At 35.8% G+C, this 22742-nt stretch overlaps 1 protein-coding gene across 2 annotated transcripts in view; it reads right to left on the reverse strand.

Annotated features, from left to right (window-relative positions):
- Nucleotides 1-823: 823 nt before the first annotated feature.
- The window catches only part of CSMD2 (CUB and Sushi multiple domains 2), a 576326-nt gene continuing 554407 nt past the window's right edge, over nucleotides 824-22742 (reverse strand). For both annotated transcript variants that reach the window (XM_072418831.1, XM_072418823.1), the window contains 15 exons: nucleotides 22218-22400; nucleotides 20607-20783; nucleotides 20275-20454; nucleotides 19671-19844; nucleotides 19392-19565; nucleotides 18907-18980; nucleotides 17275-17386; nucleotides 16145-16324; nucleotides 15523-15588; nucleotides 13498-13659; nucleotides 12587-12699; nucleotides 8994-9081; nucleotides 8592-8727; nucleotides 7179-7352; nucleotides 824-4600 (listed from right to left, as the gene is read on the reverse strand). In XM_072418831.1, the coding sequence (XP_072274932.1) occupies nucleotides 7196-7352; nucleotides 8592-8727; nucleotides 8994-9081; nucleotides 12587-12699; nucleotides 13498-13659; nucleotides 15523-15588; nucleotides 16145-16324; nucleotides 17275-17386; nucleotides 18907-18980; nucleotides 19392-19565; nucleotides 19671-19844; nucleotides 20275-20454; nucleotides 20607-20783; nucleotides 22218-22400 (1976 nt within the window). In that variant the 3' untranslated portion in view covers nucleotides 824-4600; nucleotides 7179-7195. The remainder of the gene's footprint in view (nucleotides 4601-7178; nucleotides 7353-8591; nucleotides 8728-8993; nucleotides 9082-12586; nucleotides 12700-13497; nucleotides 13660-15522; nucleotides 15589-16144; nucleotides 16325-17274; nucleotides 17387-18906; nucleotides 18981-19391; nucleotides 19566-19670; nucleotides 19845-20274; nucleotides 20455-20606; nucleotides 20784-22217; nucleotides 22401-22742) is intronic.

The raw sequence follows: 22742 nt of genomic DNA on the forward strand, positions 1-22742 counted from the left end.
CCAAAGTAGTGACACTGACATTCAGCAAAAATTTTTCAATAAAGAATCAGTCACTGCCATTGAAAACAAATGCACCTGAAACATTTTCTGTTACAGAGAATGTCGCTGAATGTCATACTCACAGCCTTTTAAATAGACCCATTAGTGTAATTTTAAGAGGGACAAACTATAGAACCAAATTTATTTTTATTTACAGTAAATCTTTTACTAATTTTGGATAGAGTGTTAAAATCACTGCAAACTACTAACACTCTTCCTAAACAGTTGCCACAGGAACAAATGCCCCCACTGGAAGATCTTCCCTGATAGGACATTAGTAGGAACTCAAACTTTTGAATTTACTTTAACTTTTGTTCTTGGTAACATGATGATGACCTGCAGAATAGAGAAGGTGAAGAACACAAACTGTATACAACCTAGACAGCGGTTCTATTACCTCACCACACAATCCAAATAAAAACTGGAACTTTAATGACAAAGTTGTTGCTAAATAAAGAAGTACATAGTGGAAGTAAAAAATACTAGCCCAAAAGGGGAATAGGGATACAAACATTGTATTTATATAATATAAAAAACACCCCAATGACCATATACATTTTTTCCTGATTGGAGCTTTCCATTAACCCCTGCTATGATTCTCTGCTACCATGTGGTCCCACAAGCATCAATTATTTAACATTGAACAAGTCAGTGTAATAATCATAGCACCCATGGTTATCTCCTTCGGGTAGCTGTCATTTCTGTTATTAGGTACCCCCGATGATTACTAAATAATTATAATAAATTTCTTTCTTTCTTAGAAGAGAAGTCACAGTAGACAAGACAATGCAAAAATTTAAATTTAATTTGAATCCCAAAAATTTAAAATAGCTTTTCAAAATCATGAAAATTAAAAGGCAAATTGAACAAAAAGGAGAAGCCTCATATACAGAGACACATAAATTAAACAGTTTATATTGCAGACAAGCGAGAGTGTGTATAGATACATATATACAGTCATCTTCTGTAAACAAGGCATTTGTACATTTTTACATTTACAAAAAAGCTCATCACTACCATAGGATACAATAATCCAAATAGGACATAAAGGATTCAATTTGATTTAGGTTTCTTTATTTCTCTTTTTTTAACTGTACAAATTCTCTTCATAAAAATATATCTCTGTACAAAATAGTCTATTTATTCTGTTTTGTCCTTTCCACGGGTAGTTTGTGGGGGAGGCCAGTAGTAGAGCAATGAACTATAACTAGTCCTGATAATGATTGCATTTCAGACTGTAGGAGTTGGGAGCGGCCAGGGCGAAACCGGAGATGAGTTAGTTTACCGTCCATGTATCCAATCTGCTTAACTGTGTTGTGCAAAAGAGTTAAAGCACCAATATAACATGTTAATAAACATATTTATTGTTATTTAATGATGCATTTTTGCCTGTTTATGGTTATGTACTATAACTGTTATATTTTTTCCTAATGGTTTGTGAAGCACAACAAACAATTGCAGAGTACAAACCTCCAATGCACTGAGAAACCATGACATTTTTCATTAGTTTTTCCACTCTTAATGACTGTTAAGCCCCTGCTTTGGACCCCTTCCTAAAGCAACACCAGGGCCCTTACTTGTGCATACAAAATATATTAATAAAACTAAAGAAAAGCTTTGATTGTACTAAGACTGCATACATAGGAGAATGTGAGTTCTAGTGTGCCTAAATGTTTTTGTGGGCAAAGGGCTTTGACCTTTTGAAGTTGCTGCACAATAAACAATGGCATTACTCATTGCCTCTGGTAGCGTAGGGATGCTTTTGTGTGTTATTTAATGACTCCTACACTAAGCAGGTTCACTGTAGCAGTATTTATGTTAAGCCCCCTTTTTGGTGGTTGTGTATATGAAGTCTTAATCCAATTTTATCTGCAAGGCTGACTGGGTTGTACCCATAGTCATGTTGCAGAAACAACCAGACTGTGGATGGATGCTTGACCTGGACAGGCAGAGTAGAAAGGACCCTACTATGTTGCCATACTAAGGGACCAGAAGCTGTTTTCGGCTGTAGGTTTTGTTTGAAACATATCTATATTGAGGCCTCAGAGATTAGCCATTATTTCAGTAAAACAGGCAGAAACACCACTTCTAAAAGAGGAAACGTGACAAACGGTAACATTATTGTTTAGGTTTTGAAGTCTAATAATGTCCAAATGAAAAAACAAAAACAAAATAATGAACTAAAAATACAAATACGGGCTACATTCAAACTTGGTTCATCTGTTCATTTTCCTAACAAGTGCAATAAAAGATGCTACATATGACCTGTACAACAAGTCCCTGTGACACTACAGTACCTACAATTAACTAAGTGGCTAACAGACGACTGCCAACAGTAGTACAGTGGAACTGCACAGTGTAGACAGCAATGCATTGCAGGGAACACAGGGGCTGTGGATCACACAAGTCTAGACTTGTGGCAATAAGGCATCTCTATGCAGATGTATTGACATAAACATGAATTCAGTATATATTTTTCTGCTGTTTCACTTTTTGTAGGAGAAATCAGCTTTAAGCCTTATTTATGAAGGTAGAATTGTACATGTTGCCAATAGCAAAAGTTTTTCACCTTCAGATCATTATAGATGAGGGCAATACAGAAAACTTTTCTTACAAACATTTTCATCCATAAGGTAATAGTTAAACATAACTATAAGCTTAAGGTGTCCATACACAGGCCATTATGACAGTACTTTACATCTCAACAGTTGAAATCGTCAGAACATAAATGGTTTTATGATAACTTGATGATTCTCTGATCACCCACTGCTTTCCAAACAGCTACCAAATAGAATGACCTTTTAGATGTAACCAGCCGTTGATCATCAATCTTCCTGCAGTCATTGGATGGCCACAATAGCTTGTGTATGGATGCCTAAATTTTGGTAGACATAACTCAGTGTCGCTTAAACAAGGGCCTTGAAAGTGTCCGAAGAAAACTATGTTGCATTTTACAACCAATAGGGTTCTTTCTGATATATTTCTAGGGCAGATTAGAAATTAAAAAAGGAGAATCTAAATGGGTGTGTTGGCAACATGCAGTCATTTTTCAGACACTTTATGAGACCCCATTGCCAGACTGCTTCCCAGAAAACAATTCATATCAAGATTACCAAAAAAGATGCCATAATATATGCCAAAGATAAATATTGAGAAAATTGAAAATCTATGAGCAATCCAGTACATAATAACAGAAGAGGTAGTTGATGCTTTCATCATGAATAATAATATAGTAACACCAATCAGGTAAACAGTAAAAGTGGAAATGTATATGTTAAACTGTAAATATTCTATTTTTAAACTAGGAATTAATTTATATAAAATGTTTCAATAGATCTATTTATTATAAGGAAGTTACTACAGTAACTTTAATTTGCATCTATAAGGTAATATCTGGATCATTTTTGGTAAAATACAAAAATAAATCTAAGAGTAATACATTGTGATTTTACTGCCTGTTAAAACATTCATAAGAATGAGTATTTTCATTCATTGTCATTGAAAGAGGTAAAGTACCACAGGCTGTCACAATGCCTCACCTAGTTTCTAAGTGGCTGCTAATAGAACATTCAAGATGCAAAACCACTCAACCTACTGAGCTGACCGAAACATTTCAACATGGTCCAACATGTCCCCCCCCCCCACCACCAAGTCTGGGGCTTGTGCCATACTCTTTATATTTGAAAACATTCTGCTTTTATTGAGGGTTCCTATAATTATCTAAGAAGTTTGTAAATAAAATGCCTAAAATAAAGTAAAAAAAAAAAAATAAAAACAACCTGCAATGCATTGCTTATGACAATCTCACATCCAACCCAACAAGACTCTTCGAGGTAATGTGGCCAAACTTTTCCTGAATGATGTAACACAGAATATTATATTGGTCAAATGTATCCATCTGTAGCTGGAGAAAGGAATGCTAGTTAACCTTTTTTTTTTATGTGCTCACAGACCAATGACATGGGGGTTAGCTTCCGAGCAGAATATCTGGACAACTTTTCTTTCAAGTGTTGGCTGGTTGAAGACTCCCACACCAACCTGGGGCTTGGGTTGTAAGGCTGCGCTCCCCCTTCCCGCCAACGCCACACAGTCTGTTATGTGCTGCAGGGATCAGGCGGAGAAGAATGGAGGAAAAGCACTTTTTGGAACTTGTTCTTTGCTGAATAAAAATATGTATATTTATATATAGGATTGTTTATATCCACTTCTGACCAACATTGCATGTATACAAGTTCATTATAAAAGCACTTGCACGGTGTCCCTGGAGGGTAAGGACCTCTTAAGGTGGCAGATCTGCCACTTGCTTTGAGACACCCAGTTGTCAAGGCTGCATGAGGCCCTGGCAGATTGGTGCAGGGGAGGTTGCCAGTCCACTGCCGACATTGCTTCATCTTTGAACACGGGGTCTTCTCCTGGTTTTTCCTGAACTCACCGGCCTGGCACAGTTTGGATATCATCAAAAATGGAGTGGCTACTAGTGGCACTGGTGATATCAGCTGCCCACGGATGATGTTGCAGGGCGGGGAAAGACAGGATGAAGACTCCAAGTAAACCCAGTTCACTAAATATGAAAAAAAGAAATATAAGCAAATCATTTCAAAAAAACATTTATTTTAAAACTTGAATTTTCTAGAAACCATTTAGATAAATAATCAATAAAAATAATGCTTTATTTAAGAATATATTATCACACATGCAGCATCAAGCACAGCTTACTCATTCTGTTAAAAGAAAGGTCTGATCAGTAGCTATTGTGAAAAGCACGTTTGAAATCTGAAAAGTCCTGGCTTGTAAAGCTTCTTAAAACAATGCAAAAAGAACAGCAAAACTGTAAAAGTTATGCTTTTTGTTTTGTGGTTAAACACCTCTTCTTCCTATGTAAAGTATTTCTCCAATCCAGATGCAGATTTATATGGCCTCTAGAAATAGAAGCATTGGACTTGGGGTATGGACAACTGTTCTATTTCAACACAGGGAGTACCAGTATAAGAAGACTGGAAAGGATACACTTTCATTGATAGTTTGATATTTGTTAGCAAATGTTTTCAGTCCTGGACCAGATCCATTCTAAGTTTGCTATGTCACCCAGATTCACAGTCTTGAAGAGCTTTAATACATCATTGTCCCATTGTCTGTGTGGACTCAAAATGGAAAATATCTACTTAATTTATTCAAACCAAATGCTGGAAGCTCCATGCCATAATAATTGGGACTTGCTTTGCAACATAATGTCAAGAAAAGTGTTATTTAAACAAGTGCAGTTTTAGAAAGGCCATGAAATATGTAAAATCAAAGCAGTAAAAAGTAAGCTCTGCAGCATGCCTACTACAAACCTATCCAAATAATAAACTGTGAAATATTTCTGTATTTAGTGAGATATTTTGTACAGTTGATACTGTTGGGAACACAATAGATATCTTTATTAGGCTTTCTAATCCTTTGCAAATTGATTTGTTTCTTGCATGCAATCCTCTGTAACCAGGTGAATATAATAACATTCATTTTACTAAATCATTAGCATATAGCAGAGGTGCTAAAACTTAGGCTGGCTGTGGACATCAGAGGAAAGAGCAGATGTGCAGTCATGATACAACAGTCAGAAGATGTATTTCAGTCCCTGTAGGCATAAATGTGTAGTTTATGATACAGAACCCAAAAAAGAATGGCTCATGTGGACACCTAAAATACCAGATTTTTCAGAGTAAAATAATAATCATCACACATTTTTTAACACATCTGATCACCTTTTCAGCCAATAGAGTACCTATAAGACAGAGTTCTTTTTACTGCTTTGATATAAGTGACATGGTTGTTCCAAAAAATCGAGGTTGTCTAATTGAACAAAGTCCATTCAAGCCTATGCAAAGGCTTAGTTATGCCTTCTAAATAATGAGCATTGAAGAAAAAATGTAAATATATACGTTGACATTTACATATTTTTACTCTTCTACCTGCTAAATATTTTTTAATTTTGGCCAACCATTCTTGTTATCTTGGCACCCTATAACACAAATGAATTTTTCTGTGGCTGAGAGAATATGCCAATCCCAATAAATACTAAAGTGTGCAAATAGGATATATGGGCACTGTAGAACCTGTATGGAAAATTTACGGCATCAAATCTTTGATAGTCAAGAAAGTAAATATAATTTATTATAACATCCAGCCGGAATCATCCGGCTTCATATATACTAATATAAATATCATGATTCTTTTCTTTAATATATTTTTTCTAAAAACATCTTAAAATAGACATCTGCTATGTCACATTTTTATTATGTACAATGTTTTGCTTCTAAAAAAATCATCATATTAAATTATATTTACTTCCTTGACTTATCAGAGATTTGATGCTATATATTCATTCAATATCCCCAAGGGGTTCTACAGAGGCTATTTCTCTTTTTTGTACACTTTAGTACCTCAACCCACCTGAATCAGTCAGTAAGAGCACTCTACTACTACATCACACAGTTCAGCTCCCTTCTTACTTGATAAAGGTGATGATGCTGATTAACTGTCCAACTAAAAGGTTGGATGTTGAATTACTGAACCATGAAGAACTACTTAAAAAAAAACATTTTTTGGTAAAACCATTCAATACTTTATTCTGAGGGATGAAAAGACTTAGCAGGCATTTTAAGAGTCCTAGTAAATTAAAACAACTACAGGCTGCCCATTATATTCATTCAATATTCAAAAGATATTCCTTTAAAGAGAAATTGCAATTTTCTTATAAGATTGATATAACATACTGTAATTGTGGCACAAGCCTGTAAAATTACAACCCAGGAGTTTAGAACAAAAAGAGAACCTATAGCATCTAAATATGTTTTTACTTTTCTTGTGATGTTTTTTAAGGTTTTAACAATTGTATGGAAAAGGTCAATAAAGGTAATGGTTTACATTTCTTCTTTCTTGATTACTTGAATCAACCTCATATACAGTAAGTGAATAACTTGGATGATAAGGACTTTATAAATTTCAAATTGAAGGTAAATTGAGTGGATATCTGCACTGGTGTTTACTGAATAGCATTAGCTGAATACTGACTCATTTTAAATTGCATTATCAGGAGATGTATGGCTTAACCAATTGATAGGTCACTAGATTTTTATAACCACTATAATATTACCTACCTGATGAAGGGCAGGTGCTATACAGCAGTGCACACTGTGCTAACAGTGAACTCAGTTTCATTTGCCACAATTTCTGTGGGTTGTACATTCCGTTCATACATTGGGTTCTCAAATGTGGCCCGACCATTTGTATTTTCATGCCCAGCAAAGCCATTAAATGGAACCTTCGGCCTTCTGTTGAGACAAGCATCAGATTAGTCACTGATAAAATATACAACATTTCAGACACATTATTGTAATTTGTATTCATTATATTTGTTGAAAATATAAGGAATATTTAATCTTTATCCTAAAATATTGCAATTAGTAAGGACAAATATTTTATTGCATAGTCAAGTATCAAGCTTGAACATCAGTAAAGCTGTGAATGTGGTCTAGCTCACAAATTTTTGCTGCTTTAGTCTCTGATAACCCCTATTACAGAATTATCCGGCTGCATCAGACACACATAGGGATCAGAAAAACATGATTACTTTCTACCAACTATCTGTTGGGACAGGTAGAAAACTGAAGAGGAGTAAAATGGCAGGACCTTTTATTTCTTTTCTTATGGGTGGAGAGTGGAGAGTCAACTAAGGCATTGCCGTTGTAGATTTAGCTGTGCTCAGATTTGCAGCCACACAAATGTTTCTTTGCTTTAACTTTTATACTAATACCACAATTAAAAAAAAAAAAGTGAACTATTTAACTGTATCCTTATGATATTTTTTAAGAATTTGCACATGATGCACTAAATTACCCATCAGGAGACAATCGATTGTTAACATTTTAACTAAGTTTACTGAATGGCAGAGCATTCCTAAATTAAAAACCTATAAAATAGAACTATAGTCCCATTAAAAAAAAATCTTGCTGTAGAACTTTACTGTATGTGAATTTGCACCTACTGGTACATTTTTCTCTTATTTTCCCAGCAAAGTCCCACAAATACAAGTAAAGACCACCTAACACAGCTTCCAGTGGTACCATATTGAACAGAGCTGCCATCCTTATGTAGGCTGTGTCTGGTACTACAGTGGGATAAAACAATGTTGTAGGGGGCTAGGCTATCAATAGTATAAGCTAATACTATTTATAGCTAATGTTAATTTATAAGCTTGTGGCACACCTAGTCCTGCTCAAAGCTTTCAGGATTGTCAGCACTGTTTTTCAACCCTTATCACCAGCTGCAGTGTGTGGGAGAGGAAGCTAAGTCAAGGAAGCTAACTCATGCTTTACTTTTTTTTTTTTTTACTTGTCACACAGATCAAGCAGTCGTTTTTTTTTTTTTTTACAGGTAAGGTCAGATAGATTTTTTGGGAGTATCACTTATTTACCAATTAAGGCACTAACTAATTGTAAGATTAGACAGGCAATGTTTAATCTTGTTGAGTTAAATAATATCCTATAACACATGCTGCTAATGTACAATACCTGTGTTTGTAAAGATAAAGGACAAAACCAGCAATAATTAGAGCTATAAAAGGCACAAGAATAGCAGCGGCCACTGAGCTGCTATTAGATGGAAAGTGTCCTATGGTGTCAGGATTGGTTTCTAATAATCTTCTATCTGGAACGGAAAAAAACACAAAGATATGTCAAAAAGGCTGCAAACCAAAAACTCATTTTATGACACAACATAAAGTATAAATCAAGTACAGGATTGCAATTCTTCATGATTCTTAAAAACAGGAGTACAAGTTCACACAATTTATATCTAGAAAGAATCAGATTTACCTCATTTGGTTGATATGTAACAAATGGCAATTGCTTACTTGTGTAGAATTTATCCTGTTCTTATCACATCTAATGATCAGTTAAGTCAGTAACATTTACCTATCCTCTGAAATCCAAACTGGCCAAATCCTTTTCCACGCACAAATCCTTGGTACACGTATGTTCCTCCAGCAGTTTCAGAAGATATCTAAAATTGAGAGTAATAAAAATAATGTTTGTACATTAGGATTTTCTGGAGGCAAATAACTACAACAGTTGATTCTATTTTATAATAAGCAAAATTCATATTTTTTTATTTTCCTATTCGTAAAGGAAGCCAAGCATATAAACTACATTTAAAAAATAGCTTGCCTTTGTTTCTAGGAAACTAAAAACTGTGAACCAAACCAGCACAGTCTTCTATAACATGTTTGGACAGAGGCTGAACAAATATACATAATGATGCAAAGAAAGTATAATAATATACTATATAATATATTTATATATTAATAAAAAGTTATTTAAGTTTACATTATTACCATTTATTCACTCTTTTTTATTTCTAAAATTACACTAATATTAAATACAGGTAGTCCCTGGGTTACATACAAGATAGGGACTGTAGGTTTGTTCTTAAGTTGAATTTGTTTGTATTTTGGAATAGGTACATTGAACATGAAGTGTCAGTTACTATATAAAATCCTCATTGTGAGTTAATCACATACAAACCAAAGAAAAAAAAAACCTTATGGAGCCTAGACATTCATTACCTTCTCGAGCAAGCTGTGCTTTGGTATGCAAACAGAAACAACTACAGAGTTTATCTTGGTCATTAAAGAGTTACAAGAGGCTGGGGAAAGAACTCAGTTTCTAAGATCACCCACAACCTCAGCTGTGTTTAGCAAAAGCTTTCTTTTGCAAGTCACAAAACTGCCTCCTCCCCCCTACAAGCCTCCATTTTGCACACAGCAAGCAGGGAAGTCCTGTTCGTATCTAAGAGGCATCCTTATGTCAAGCCGGGTACCACCTGTAGATACTTGGCTTAAACATGCAATGAAGCAGGACATTTAATGCAAATCTGTTCTCTTGTCACTTTTAGTTGCCTGGAGGAAATGTCTGAAATTTGTGAAAGTCTCCCATGCAAAGCTCAATTTAACCGCGGACGACAATAACTGGCCACATTCTTATTTTTACTTCCTGTGCTTTTTGATTTGCTCACTACTATGATGGGCAACCTAGTTGAGTGATAGGAAGGTACAAGAGGCAGCTCATGAGCCATTGTGGGCACAAAGCTAAACCTGTTTGATACTTGAAGCTATGCTTTTAAATGAAAGTAGACATTTAGAAGTTTTGACAAGAATAAGGGTACTTTTTAAAATGATGTATCATACAGTAAGCTACCTAATGTAAAAGGCACATCTATTGCAACTGCAGTGAACAGAAAAGGCTACTGTGTCAACTTAGCAGGAGGTAGTAAATTCAACATTTTTATAGGTACATTATTAGTGATAAAAACACTTCAATTCAATTCATTAGTAATTGATAAGTAACTGTGTTTTGTGTTGCTTTAGCAAAATATCTGGAACATCGTTAGGCTCTTTTTATATTTTTTTCCAAAAATGATACATTTTGATCATGTACTTTGATCCTGTGCATAGCTGTCATTGTCCTGTCACTTCACCTTACTTATCACAAAATGGAAATGAATTAAATGGAAATGAGAGATTTCGTCTGAATGGTTAGAGCTAGGTGGTTATCTGGTTTAAAATGCAGTTATCATAGGACTGCACATGTTGTGTTTTAAACATGAAATCTGTAGAATTAACAGTACTGAAATTTAGTATGTGACAGCAGATAAGAGGCACTTGTCCTTTCCCTATCTTCTGTACTGCTCAGATACAATTAGATCCATAGCCTTCATTTATATTCAGTAGAGATTAGTGTCTACCCCATGCATACACATCTTTACCGGTAGTACGTTACAATGACAATGAGGACTGTCCTTAGCATTCCATCATCTGTCTCTACATTTTTTGTGCTTTCAGCACCCAATGGACATATAAGGCAACCATCTGCATGTGTGAAAACACTGAAAGTTTTATAACACTGGGATGTATTGCAGTATTTATTTTCCAAATGTAGCCTATTTCCAAGCTAAGGCAATCTAAGAGACATTTAATGTCTTTTAAGACATTCTTCTAATGACATTTAATGTCAATAAAGATTTTAAATGTAATTTACATATTGAATCTCCCCAGTTTATATATGTAGTTTCTACATCCATTTCTTATTTTAGGCTATTATCCAGGGTCCTTACAACTATCTATGCACTAAATTGATATCTCAAGCTAAGAGCTTGATTTATGAAGCGCTACAAGACTGAAGAGGATAGACTATCACTGGAGAACCTGCGTGATCTGGCAAACCAGGAATAGATTTGGGCAAGGAATAAAAACATTTGCCAACTAATAGCAAATAATTTTACGAAATCTTTTCCACATTTGCGGGATCACCCAGATTCTCCCGTGATAGTCTTTCTTCCTTAGTCTTGGAGAACTTTAATAAATCAGGCCCCATGTCATTAGCTTTGCCTGCTATCTTTTGTATCACCTTCTCCCTATGTTATGAAGAAGAAGGAGGAGTTTGTGGTCCAAATCAGTATAGCAGCTTAAGGTGACACAGCTGTTCCTACAAGAAAACGGTACAGTCAGTAAATGTTGTTAGCCAAGGACATAAATTGTGCTACTAGCAGGGTTACCATTCGCAACTTGGTAAACAAGGAATAAATGCAGCCCACACATCTAAGAACAAAAATATGTAATGATTTTGATTTTAAATATTCTTTAACCTACACATCTTACCTTTAAGTTAGCAGTCCTACCCTATTGTTGATCTTCTCCTCTGATAGGCATATTTGTTGAAGACAGCCTGTACTGCTGTCCTTTCCGCTCTAGAAGGAGGTTATATTATGCATGCATGAGGTCTGAAGGCAATTTTGGGCCGACCATTAATGATTATATTAGACTGCCTTTACTCAACCTGTTTATGTGGCCAGATCTTTTACATAATTGCCCATTCGCTGTCAAATCTGAATAGGGTTGATGATCTAGATGATATTTAACCTTTCCTACTTATAGATGACACATAGTACAGTTTAAATAGTTGCAAGATCACTGCATACAAGCACAAATGTGGTTACCAAGCCTTTGGTTGGCTGCACATTCAATAATCTTTTTTCCTTTTATGAATGAAAATAGGAGAGAAAATGTTGTGGGCAGATTTGCAGATAATTACTGGATTATTTTAGAATATATATGAATAAAGATTATGTGGGATGTGACATTTATTTCACAATATTTCCATATAAACTGCATATTTAGATGAAAATCAGATGATATGATCACCCACTTGCAAAGCCTTAGTATAGTATTTTTAACAAAATTCTGGCATTGTCAGGAGACTCATAAATCAAAAGAAAAATGCACTTTAAAGCTGCCCACTGTTATTTCCAAATCTTCTGAACATAGCATTGTAACCAAAAATGCTGATGGGTGGCGATGGTGGTTACTTGGGACATACTCCTACAGTTTTCCCTGTCCCCCTTTTCATGTGTGGTAACAATAATTTGTTGAAAACCTTTGCAATAATTTTAACAAACTATTTGTGGTCTAGGTGGCACCAGCCTATAAGATCAGCATAAAAAAGTGACTCACATGGCCATCCAAAGCCCAGCTGTCCATCTTAAATTTCTCCATAACAATTTCTTTGGGTCCTCGAATTTGGTACGCTTGGAGAAGCAGATGGAACTCTTCCTTTTTGAAAATACCTGTGTTAAGAATTCATACAATTAGGGAAATTAGCCAAAAACATCACCTCTGCACATACAAAACTTTTTATATGTGTTACAGATCTCATAAAAAAGGCCTTCATTAAACCTTCAAAAAAACAAATAAACCAGTACTGAGGAAAACATTTACCGGAGAACTGGAGAACAGCCTAGTTCAGCGGTCCCCAACCTTTTTGGCCCCAGGGACCGGTTTCACGGAAGGAAATTTCTCTGAGGACCAGGGGGGGGCTGTGCACAGAGAGAAAAGAGAAGACATACTCTGGCGTCTTCTCTTTTCTCTCTGTGCACCTCTGCTGCTTCAAAGCGATCACATGACATCTGACAGCCAATCGAGCTGCATGTCATGTGCTCGCATTGCTTGTACACAGACTACTGTGTACATTTACCGGCATCTCATACAAACACCGCTGCGCACCACTTCCGGTCCGCGGATGGTGGTTGGGTGCCGCTTCGTTTTCAATAATGGATCATGTACTCGCGGCCCACTGAAAACACCGCCGCGGACCGGTAGTGGGCTGCGGCCCGGTGGTTGGGGACCGCTGGCCTAGTTGATTTGCTAATATTTTGGCTAAATTTCATACTACAGCAAATATAATGCAGTAAACCAGACTTTCAGTGTCTGGCTGGATTTGTCCATGCTAAATATTTGAGTTGGTCTATAAACTGTACATCTAGTTTTCATACATTCATACAGTATTAGCCATCGTCTACTATGTTTATATACCTTGAAAATATTACTTACTAGTAGAAAAAAATTATACAACAATAAATGCTCACCTGACACTTGTAGCTCCACCCCACTATGATCAATCATGGTGGCATTAACTTTACTGCTCACGGCATCAAAACTGGTGACAGTCAGCATTGCCGGCTGTTTCCTTCCGTGGTATTCATAAGATCCTTTCCATAGAGAATCTTTAGCAAATACATCTGCAGGAACTAAAAAGGTAACAGAAAAGTGATATCCAATTGCTATGTTCTGATTTCTTAAAATAAACTGAGAGTTTTCATCATGTAAAATTTTGTTTAACATCTGCAGAATTAAAATACATTGCAGTCAATGAGGAAAGCCAAATAGGAAGTGTTTTTGGTGGTGTTTGGTGGTACAATGGGCTTTAAATTTCTTTTGGGAGTGAAACCATTTCTGTCACTAAATCATTCCACCCTGTGTATGGCGAACTTGTCCCTGAAAAGTTGCACTATTGTGCAAATTTAAAAGGTCACTATTTATGCAGTGTGTATCAGTTTAAATTTGATAATGAGTCTGCTGTTTACCAGTGTTCTCTCTAGTCTTCTAGCTTCTAGAGCAGGGGTACCCACACCTTTTGGCTTTCGAGCTAATTTTAAAATGACCAAGTTGAAATGATCTACCAACAATAAAAATGCTAAACATATATTTTTTTAAATGTATACCGAGTATGACACAGAAGTGACTGAAGCTAATGAGACATTGAATGGCAGGACATTGCACAACAAGACTTTAGTGACAGGAAAGCTACAGTTCACCTGTCATGGGAGAATGACGTGCTGCGCAAGAAAAAGAACTGCTAATTTGTACAAAGGTATCTCAGTAATTGAATCCTGACCCTGAGCCTGAATTGACTTGGCCGTCCAGCACTGCTCACCTCAGACTGTCCTCCTGCCCTCTCTGCCTCCCCACTCCTCACTGTTACACAAGCCTTCTGGAAGACATCCCCAGCATCCTTATAAATGTACAGCAGGGCTGCTGGTAAACAGCAGGGTGGTGTGAGGCAGGGCTCCGCGATCGACTCGCGTTGCCTTTGTGATCGACCAGTAGATCGCAATGGATGAGTTGGGCACCCCTGTTCTATAGCCACCAAGCTGGCAAGAAATTTTGTTATTGGATCTGATCTCAAACATCTCCTATTCAGAGACTGCAAAACATGCTAACAAACTCTTTACACCTTCCAAAACCCTTTTGGTCCTGTACCCATTTAAGAAGGACTTTGTTAACAAGTGGTCTAGTTCCACTGTGTCATTGGAGGAGTCCCATCTCTCAATGAACATCTTGGAACTTAATGGTAATTTGGCTTTTCCTACAACATAGAACACCCGTAAATGAGTGTTGCAATGCTAAGATTATTTAACTTCCCCTGAAGACTGGCTATAAATTATGTTAGGAAATTAAAATATTATGGGGACATTGGCTTGTAACCTTCTTTGAGGGGTAGTTATTGACATGACTATGAACTCTGTAATTGTTTTCAATTGGTAAAACATATTATTATTGTTATTCGATTTTTGGCACCCGAACATATAAAAGAGAGCATACATAAGGGAATGCACAAATACTGATGTTTGCTGCATTTCTAAAAACGGTGAATGGCCGATTCTAGTTCATTCTGTTGGCACCTCATTTAAATTATTCAATTCAATAACTGCCCAAACTCAACTCACACTAATGGTGCAAGGCATCAGAACAGAAAAGGTTGAAAGGTTGTAAAGGGATCTCTACATTTGCACATTGGACAGGAATAAAGCCTTTCTTGTTTAATAGCATCACAGAGTGTAATAATAAAGTGCCACTTTGTGTGGTATAGGTGAATTTTGTTTTTGCACAATAAAAGAAAAATGCTTTTCTTATAAGTGGAGACCTATATTATAAATATTATTGTACATAAATATAGTTTCCTATCAACCATAATAGTCTACAGTTGGTTATCAATAGATATATAGTTATATAAAACATATATATGCAACAAATCACTATTCCAGAAGAGCGTAAGGAAATGAAAATAACATTAATATTTGTGATCAAAAGGGTTTAAAAAAAGTTCTTACTAGATATCTTTTGGATAGGAGGCTCTTTAGCTGGGGAAATAGGTCTTCCACTAGGCCTAACATCAGCTGGAAAAAAAACAGACATAAAGATAAAGAAGGGTGCAGTTAAACTCTTTAGCCTACACTAACATTACAGAAAACACATACTTTCAAATATTATCTAGCAGTAAAAGCATTGTTTATGTTAAATTATAATAAGTATGATAAACTTTATTTATATGGCCTTAAGTATGACCTGAAATCTTTATAGTTCAGTATCTGAATGTATATGTGCTTGTTTTGATGAATCCTTGCCAATGGAAAGAATGTAGTTATGGGATAGAATATTTCTATTAAAAATGTATCACTTCTTTCAAATGTGGCTTAAAATGTTCCAATGTAATTTCAAGATATTGTTTACAAATAAAACCACTAACAAACAAAGATCTTTCGTATGTTAATGATTCAGATGGGGATACTTATCTTTCTTTACCACCAGAGATAATGATTTCATAACAACCTTTTTATGGATTCACACTTAAATCATTATATATTCAGAAAGGACAAGCCTTTCTCTTTTTATATTTTCAGTGCATTAGTATTTGTGTGATGAAGATTTGTTAGAAGCATTAAAGTCTCATACCTGAGCACACTGGTGGCTTCCCAGTCCAGCTTCCATCCACTCTACAGGTTCTATGTTCAGAGCCTCCAGTCAGATAATACCCAGACTGACAAGTATAGATCAAAGTATAACCTAAAGATGGTAGGTCCAATGCTCCAACATTAGCATGAGGGGGAGTTTCGGGCTGCCGGCAGTTATGAGCTACACAAAAAAGGAAAATATGTATTTGAACGGATCGATTGAATCAACAACAAATTTTACATTTTTGTTGGCTTAATATTGATGTCATATGCATTTAGGCACCCATATTTATTAAAGCTTAACTCCGGGAAAACAGCTAAATACATTCTTGAAATAATATATGTATTTAAAATACATTGAAATGTTTACAATTCATTGTTACATATACATTGATACCTTTTCACATGTACGTGTAAAAACTAAGCACATTCATACTGCTGTTGTGTCATATACAGAACTCCATAGTGGTTCACACCTGTTTCTCGTGGGACTCCCAAACACACAAGTAGTAAGGTACACTGGCAGGATGTGTTACTGTGCCATTTAAAATGAATGGTCCCATTTTCTTTTTCTGTTCTCTTTCCTGCCCCCATGTTATTTCAATGTAGTTTAGTTCAAACTACCCTAAAAATTTTGAAGCACTGCTCTGGTTGATTTTGAACCTTACTTTAGGTACTAAAATAGCCTGTCCAGATCTTTCAACAAAGTGTAGCACTTCAGTTCACTTGAAAACAATTATTATTTATTAAAATTCATTGTTTCATTCACCACAATCTTATCAAGCTTAGTAAAGGTCCAGTATGAATATAACTATCACTATATGATATACATACTTACATATTATGTACATATAAATATACATAGCCTGCATAAGAAAGGTTAACGTGAAACAGGCAAGACTATTACTTGGTAAAAAGGCAGATTCCTACTCTTTGCCTCCCATTTATATTGTGGTGGGACAGACAACAAATGCCACTTCTACTAACATGCCTCTAATAAACATAGGAAATGCTAATATTTCAATCAAGCTCAGTGCTCCTGAAAGTCCAATGAAAAAAATATCAGCCAAAAAGACCTGTAAGTAAACCAGATTAGGTCCTTGGTATTCACCACTGGCAAAGAATACTTACGAATGCACTCTGGTTGTACACCACTCCAGGTCAGGTTTGGTAAGCAAGTCCGTGTGGTTGAGCCCTGTAACAGATAGCCCTTCTGACACTTGAAAAGTACTGTACTTCCAACCTGTGTTTAAGAGAATATAGACTTGCTCACTAACTATAGTTACAATGATTTATGACATGTAAATACCATACTGTCACATGAAAAAGTAAGTAAAACCCATAAACATTGTTCCGTTTGTTATCATATTTATACAAGCATTTATTAGTGCTTCATTCAAACAGTGTGTTCATGTGAACAAAATTGGGACAACCCATACATTTACCAGCAAATCTGTGCATTTAGAATCAAGTGTTCCAGATTAGGTACTAGAAATAAGAACCCCGTAAGAGTATTTATTTAAACTCAATCATTCTACTGTGAGAAATAAACTACAATTGAGTACAGTTTGCTGTAAAACACTCAAGCAAAGGCAACACCTTCTGGAACAATGTGCTGTGGACTGATAAAATAAGGATACAGCACAGGATGACATTCAATAATCTGGCCATTGATAATCTGTTTCCTTCAGATTTCCGGCATGGATTTCAGAGCAAATTTTCAAATTTACACTGTTTTCCTGGAGACGCTCCAGGTGTTTTGATGGCGCTGTACTCCAGAATCAGCTGTTGGGTCTTGCTTGCACATGCTTTCCTGCTCATTCCTTCTCATTTATTTGTTGCTGTATAGCCCCATTATGGAATCAGCATCTATTTAAAGGACTGTACGGGGAGTAATTTTCTGGTAAATATACACAGCATATATAATCGTACAAAATCCGGAAAAAATATGTCTACTCTGGACAAACTACAGGTTGACATTCAAAAATCCCAAAGCACCTAACTTTGAACCATGGTAACAGAAATATTATGGTTTTAGGCTACTTTTTTGCTTCAGGTCCTTGAGGCTTGCAGTCAAGTCAGCTATAAATTACAATATGAATTACAATTAAAGTGAGCTTGATGACAATCATCTGAGGCCATCTGTCCCTGGAAACTGATCTTTTAAAACAACAATGATTTTAAACACATTAGTATATCCACCAAAAAATGACTCAACAATAAATAAAAAAAAACAAGGGTTTTGGACTGGTTTGGTTTAAGCTCAGCTCTTATTAAATAATGTACAGAGTAACTGTCTTAGCTACTGTATATAACTGTATATGAAAAGCTAACAAATATCAAATGATTTTTAAGAAATCCATTCCAGGTTTGCTGGATCACCCAGCTTTGCTGATGAGCTCTGGAGAGCTTTAATAAATCAGGCCCATCTTCTAGGCATCTTGCAAAATAGTCAGTTGATGATCCTTAGCTTAATACTAAACAATATGATAAATATTGAAACTAAAACAAGGAAACTGAAAATGCAGTTAATTCTTTATAAGCAGTATATAGATAATCTTTGGTAAACCCATCATTAAACTTATATTAAGTTAAAGTTTAGGTTAAACTACTAAAATATTATTTGTAGGGACTAGAAACCAATTTATTGAATATATGTTGAAATAATTTCAATATTCTGAACCTTGACAGAATCAGAGTGTTTATAAGCTCTTTTGGTATTGACAGCTGAACACTGTAATCACTAAAAAGATTGTACTCAACCTGAAAGCCCAGGGAGCTGTTTTGCATTCCAAATGTTGGGACTCCTGGATCAGAGCATGTTGTGTGAGAAGGATCTGTGAAATGAATAAACAGATTATTTTGGTAAAATTCCCCGTCCCAACAGGGAAGCACATTTTCATTTTAATTGGATAGGCATAAGCCACATGCTAAGCATGTTGCTCAGGTGTGCATTTGAAAATAAAGGTTTTATGACTATAATGCAGATAGCAGCATTATTTAAAACTTTTATTTTAAATCAGCTAGGTGTATTCTAGGTGTGTTCAAAAAAATATTAAAAATTATATAGAAAAACCTGTACCCTGTCAGCACACTACTGTAAAAGAACCTTGCTTCCTGTATAGAAGCAATGGTCTCTCTGCAAAAATCCAATAAGTCCAGTTAATATCCAGATTCTTACCCGAGCCTAGTTGTCATGGATTCTCTTTTATGCTAATCAATATATCAAATAATACCCAGCATCTTACCAATGCAACTGGGTTGTGTTCCACTCCAGGTTCCATCTGACTGGCAAAACCTCCGTGATGACCCCACCAAGACCAAAGGAGGAGGACAGGAGAAAGATATGGAAGAACGATAGCTAAAGCCTCGGTCAACCCTGCGTGCATGAGCAGGAATCCCAGGATCCCCACAGAAAACAGCTATGAAACAGAAACAGTAAATTCCATTAGGTAACAGCTGCTTTATGATTAAAATTATGTCCAATGTGTGGTATTTGTTGTTGAGCATCAATGTTAGATACTTACGGAAGCATTGGGGAACCTCCCCTACCCATGTCCTGTTACTCTCACAGGTAAGAACGGCTGGTAAGGAGAGCTGGTAACCTTCTAAACAGGTGTAGGATAGGCTAGAGCCCCAAAGGAAGTCAGATCCTACAGCCTTTCCATTTGGAATTGAGGGAGGCGAAGGGCAAGTGATTGCTGTTAAGAGAAAAAAAGAAAACATTTCAAACATTTTTGGTGAACTTTATTTTATTAGTTACAACCTTCTATGGCTATTACTGAAACAAATTACAGATGATAAATTGACTAAACTGTTGATGTTTACAGGTAAAAGATATCAGTTTCAAAAAGATTCTAATATCACAATATTGTAAAGTTTTACATTTTTTTTTCGAACTAAAAACTTTGTATATATATTTATACAGACATATATATATATATATATATATATATATATATATATTATACTTTATATATTTCTATATATACATATACACATCATTGATCCTGCTAAAATTGCAGAAATTAAACAATGACAAGCTGGTGTCTGTAAGCATCTTAACTGCCATGTAAACTATTGCTATAAACAAAGTGATGGCAAAACATGCTGTAACAGCATCTCCCCTACCTTTGCAAAGAGGTTTCGTGCCATTCCAGGTACGGTCTTTTGTACAATACAGAGTAGGCGCTCTATCTGACTCCATCATGAATCCAGGCAGGCACTGAAAGGACACTGTACGATTGTATCGAAAATCATTGTCTAGTCGTATTCCATTTGCTGGGGTGCCAGGATCCCCACAGTTGATTACTATAAGATACATGGAAAAGAAACCCTCTAAATCACAAGATTATAAAAAAGGTCATGATACATTTTCCGGATCTCGATCAAAAGATACATGCAAAACCATTAATTCTATCTGACACAGTTTATTCATAGCAAACAAGAATGTCCTTATTTACCTGTACACTCTGGAGGGCTGCCAGACCATGTGCTATTGACAGTGCAGTCCCTGCGCATGGGTCCACTGAAGTAGTAACCTTCACGGCATTCATAAACAATAGAGCTAGAAAATACCAGGCCATCATTGAAGATCACTCGTGAGTTGCTAGGAGTGCCTGGATTTCCACAAGAGATCACTGCCAAAATAAACACAAAAGAATACATGTTAATCAAGCAACAGGCGTATAAGCTATTATATGAATTCCTCTTCCTCTCTAGCTGTGCAAAATAGCTATTCTATTTTTTGGAACACTGATTGGACAATAATTTGCAGTGTTTTTCTGGAAACAAAACACATTTTGCTTTGTTGATAGATTTGCTCTTGCTCTTCTAATGTGACTTTATGAGAATAAAATATCTCTAATGCACTGATGATGAAAATGATTGGAAACTGGAAATAAAGGGAATGTCAAAAAAAGAACATTTTTCTTTTTAATTATAAAGCACCCGCAAGCACAGGACTAAAGCAAATGGGGCGTGTAAGCCACTCCTACTACTGCAATGTGACATTGACAAAGAAAACGGCAGAAAAACTATCACATTTAGGCACAAGCTGCGATGGCTACCCTCCCACCCTCCACATTGCTGACTTCTTAGTGCAAAATTAATCAAGAGGAGGATACTTTTTATTATGAGCTAATTTATTCTTTGTGATTGCAATTTGTATGGGCTGCTTAGATCTGTTATTTTTACCATCTGCTAATATATGCGCCTTGGGTAAAACAGACACCATCAAGTTCCTTGATTGATGATTTAAACCTATAAAATCATCCCCCAGATTAACATGACAAGGAAGTCACCTGATTTGCAAGTTGTGCTACCTAAAAGCGATAAACACAAGTGTGAATTTTAGAAAGACTTAAGATAACCTTTTTTATCTCTCTATCAATCTATATGTGTCTAAATTAATGCAATCCTGTGCACTCTTGTAATGCTTTGTATAGTAACAGTATAACAAGTTGAATTTCAGATGAATTTAACAAGCTTTAATGTGCAATTTTCAAACCAGCAAAGTTTTTTTTAGCAAATGTGTTCAGTCTCCCTAACCTATACTGTATGTATTACAATACTGTACATACAACTCTTAGTGGTCAATTTCTTTGTGTATAAGTTGAAAAACACTGATTTTTTTCTTTGATGAATGACTTTTGTAATAAAGAGAAGGACTTAATTTGCTTCCCGTACAGGTGGATTTTTGTGGTGTGTAAAACAGGGGTTCTCTTTAATGGACAATACAACATGCAAAACAGACATTCATTAATGGAATATTGATTGCTCAACACTCATTGGCAAATGTACAGTGACTAGCAGTGGACAAATGTCAGCCAAAGTTCCCAGATTCACCAGCAGCTTTGTATATATACACCACTGTATTGATTATACTGTAGAAACCCAAACTAATAATTTGTGACAGAAGTGAACAAGCACACTCACTAACACTAGAAATGTACACTATGGGATTATAATATCGTAAATATATGTTGTGATATGTCGGCGCTATAAAAATACTGTGTAATAATAATTATAATAACATAAAGAATGTTTTTGTTTACATAGTTCAGGCATCATACCTTCACACTCTGGTTGAAATCCACTCCACGATCCATTTATTAAGCACTTCCTCTCTGCAGACCCTCTTAGAATATATCCAGCCTCACAACTGAATCGCACTACCCCATCAATTGAAAAGTCATCACCTTGCCGAATTCCATGTGATGGTACGCCAGGGTCTCCACACTCACCAACATTTCCACCTGCAACAAGTAAAAAGGTCACTGATATAGCTGTAACTGATGTTCTATATATACTTTACTAATCATGTACACTGCTTTTTAGGAACAATCCAAGGTGGCAAGTTAAATCAAACCTCTACTGAGAGTTAGCAAGCATTCCGAATGTTCTATCATTAGAATTTTATCTCATTTATTCTAAAATCTGTATGCAGCAATGCAATCAGGTTTAACATTTACTTAGATGAGGGGTGATTTTTCTCTATGTTCTGTGTTATCATTTACTAGATTGTTGGTTTAAAGTAGTTGGTGGCTGATAAATTTTCTGTATCTGAGATACCACCTGGTTTTACAAGAAGACCTTAG

The sequence above is a fragment of the Pyxicephalus adspersus genome, chromosome 1 (assembly GCF_032062135.1).
Source record: "Pyxicephalus adspersus chromosome 1, UCB_Pads_2.0, whole genome shotgun sequence".
In the NCBI taxonomy this organism is placed as follows: Eukaryota; Metazoa; Chordata; class Amphibia; order Anura; family Pyxicephalidae; genus Pyxicephalus; species Pyxicephalus adspersus.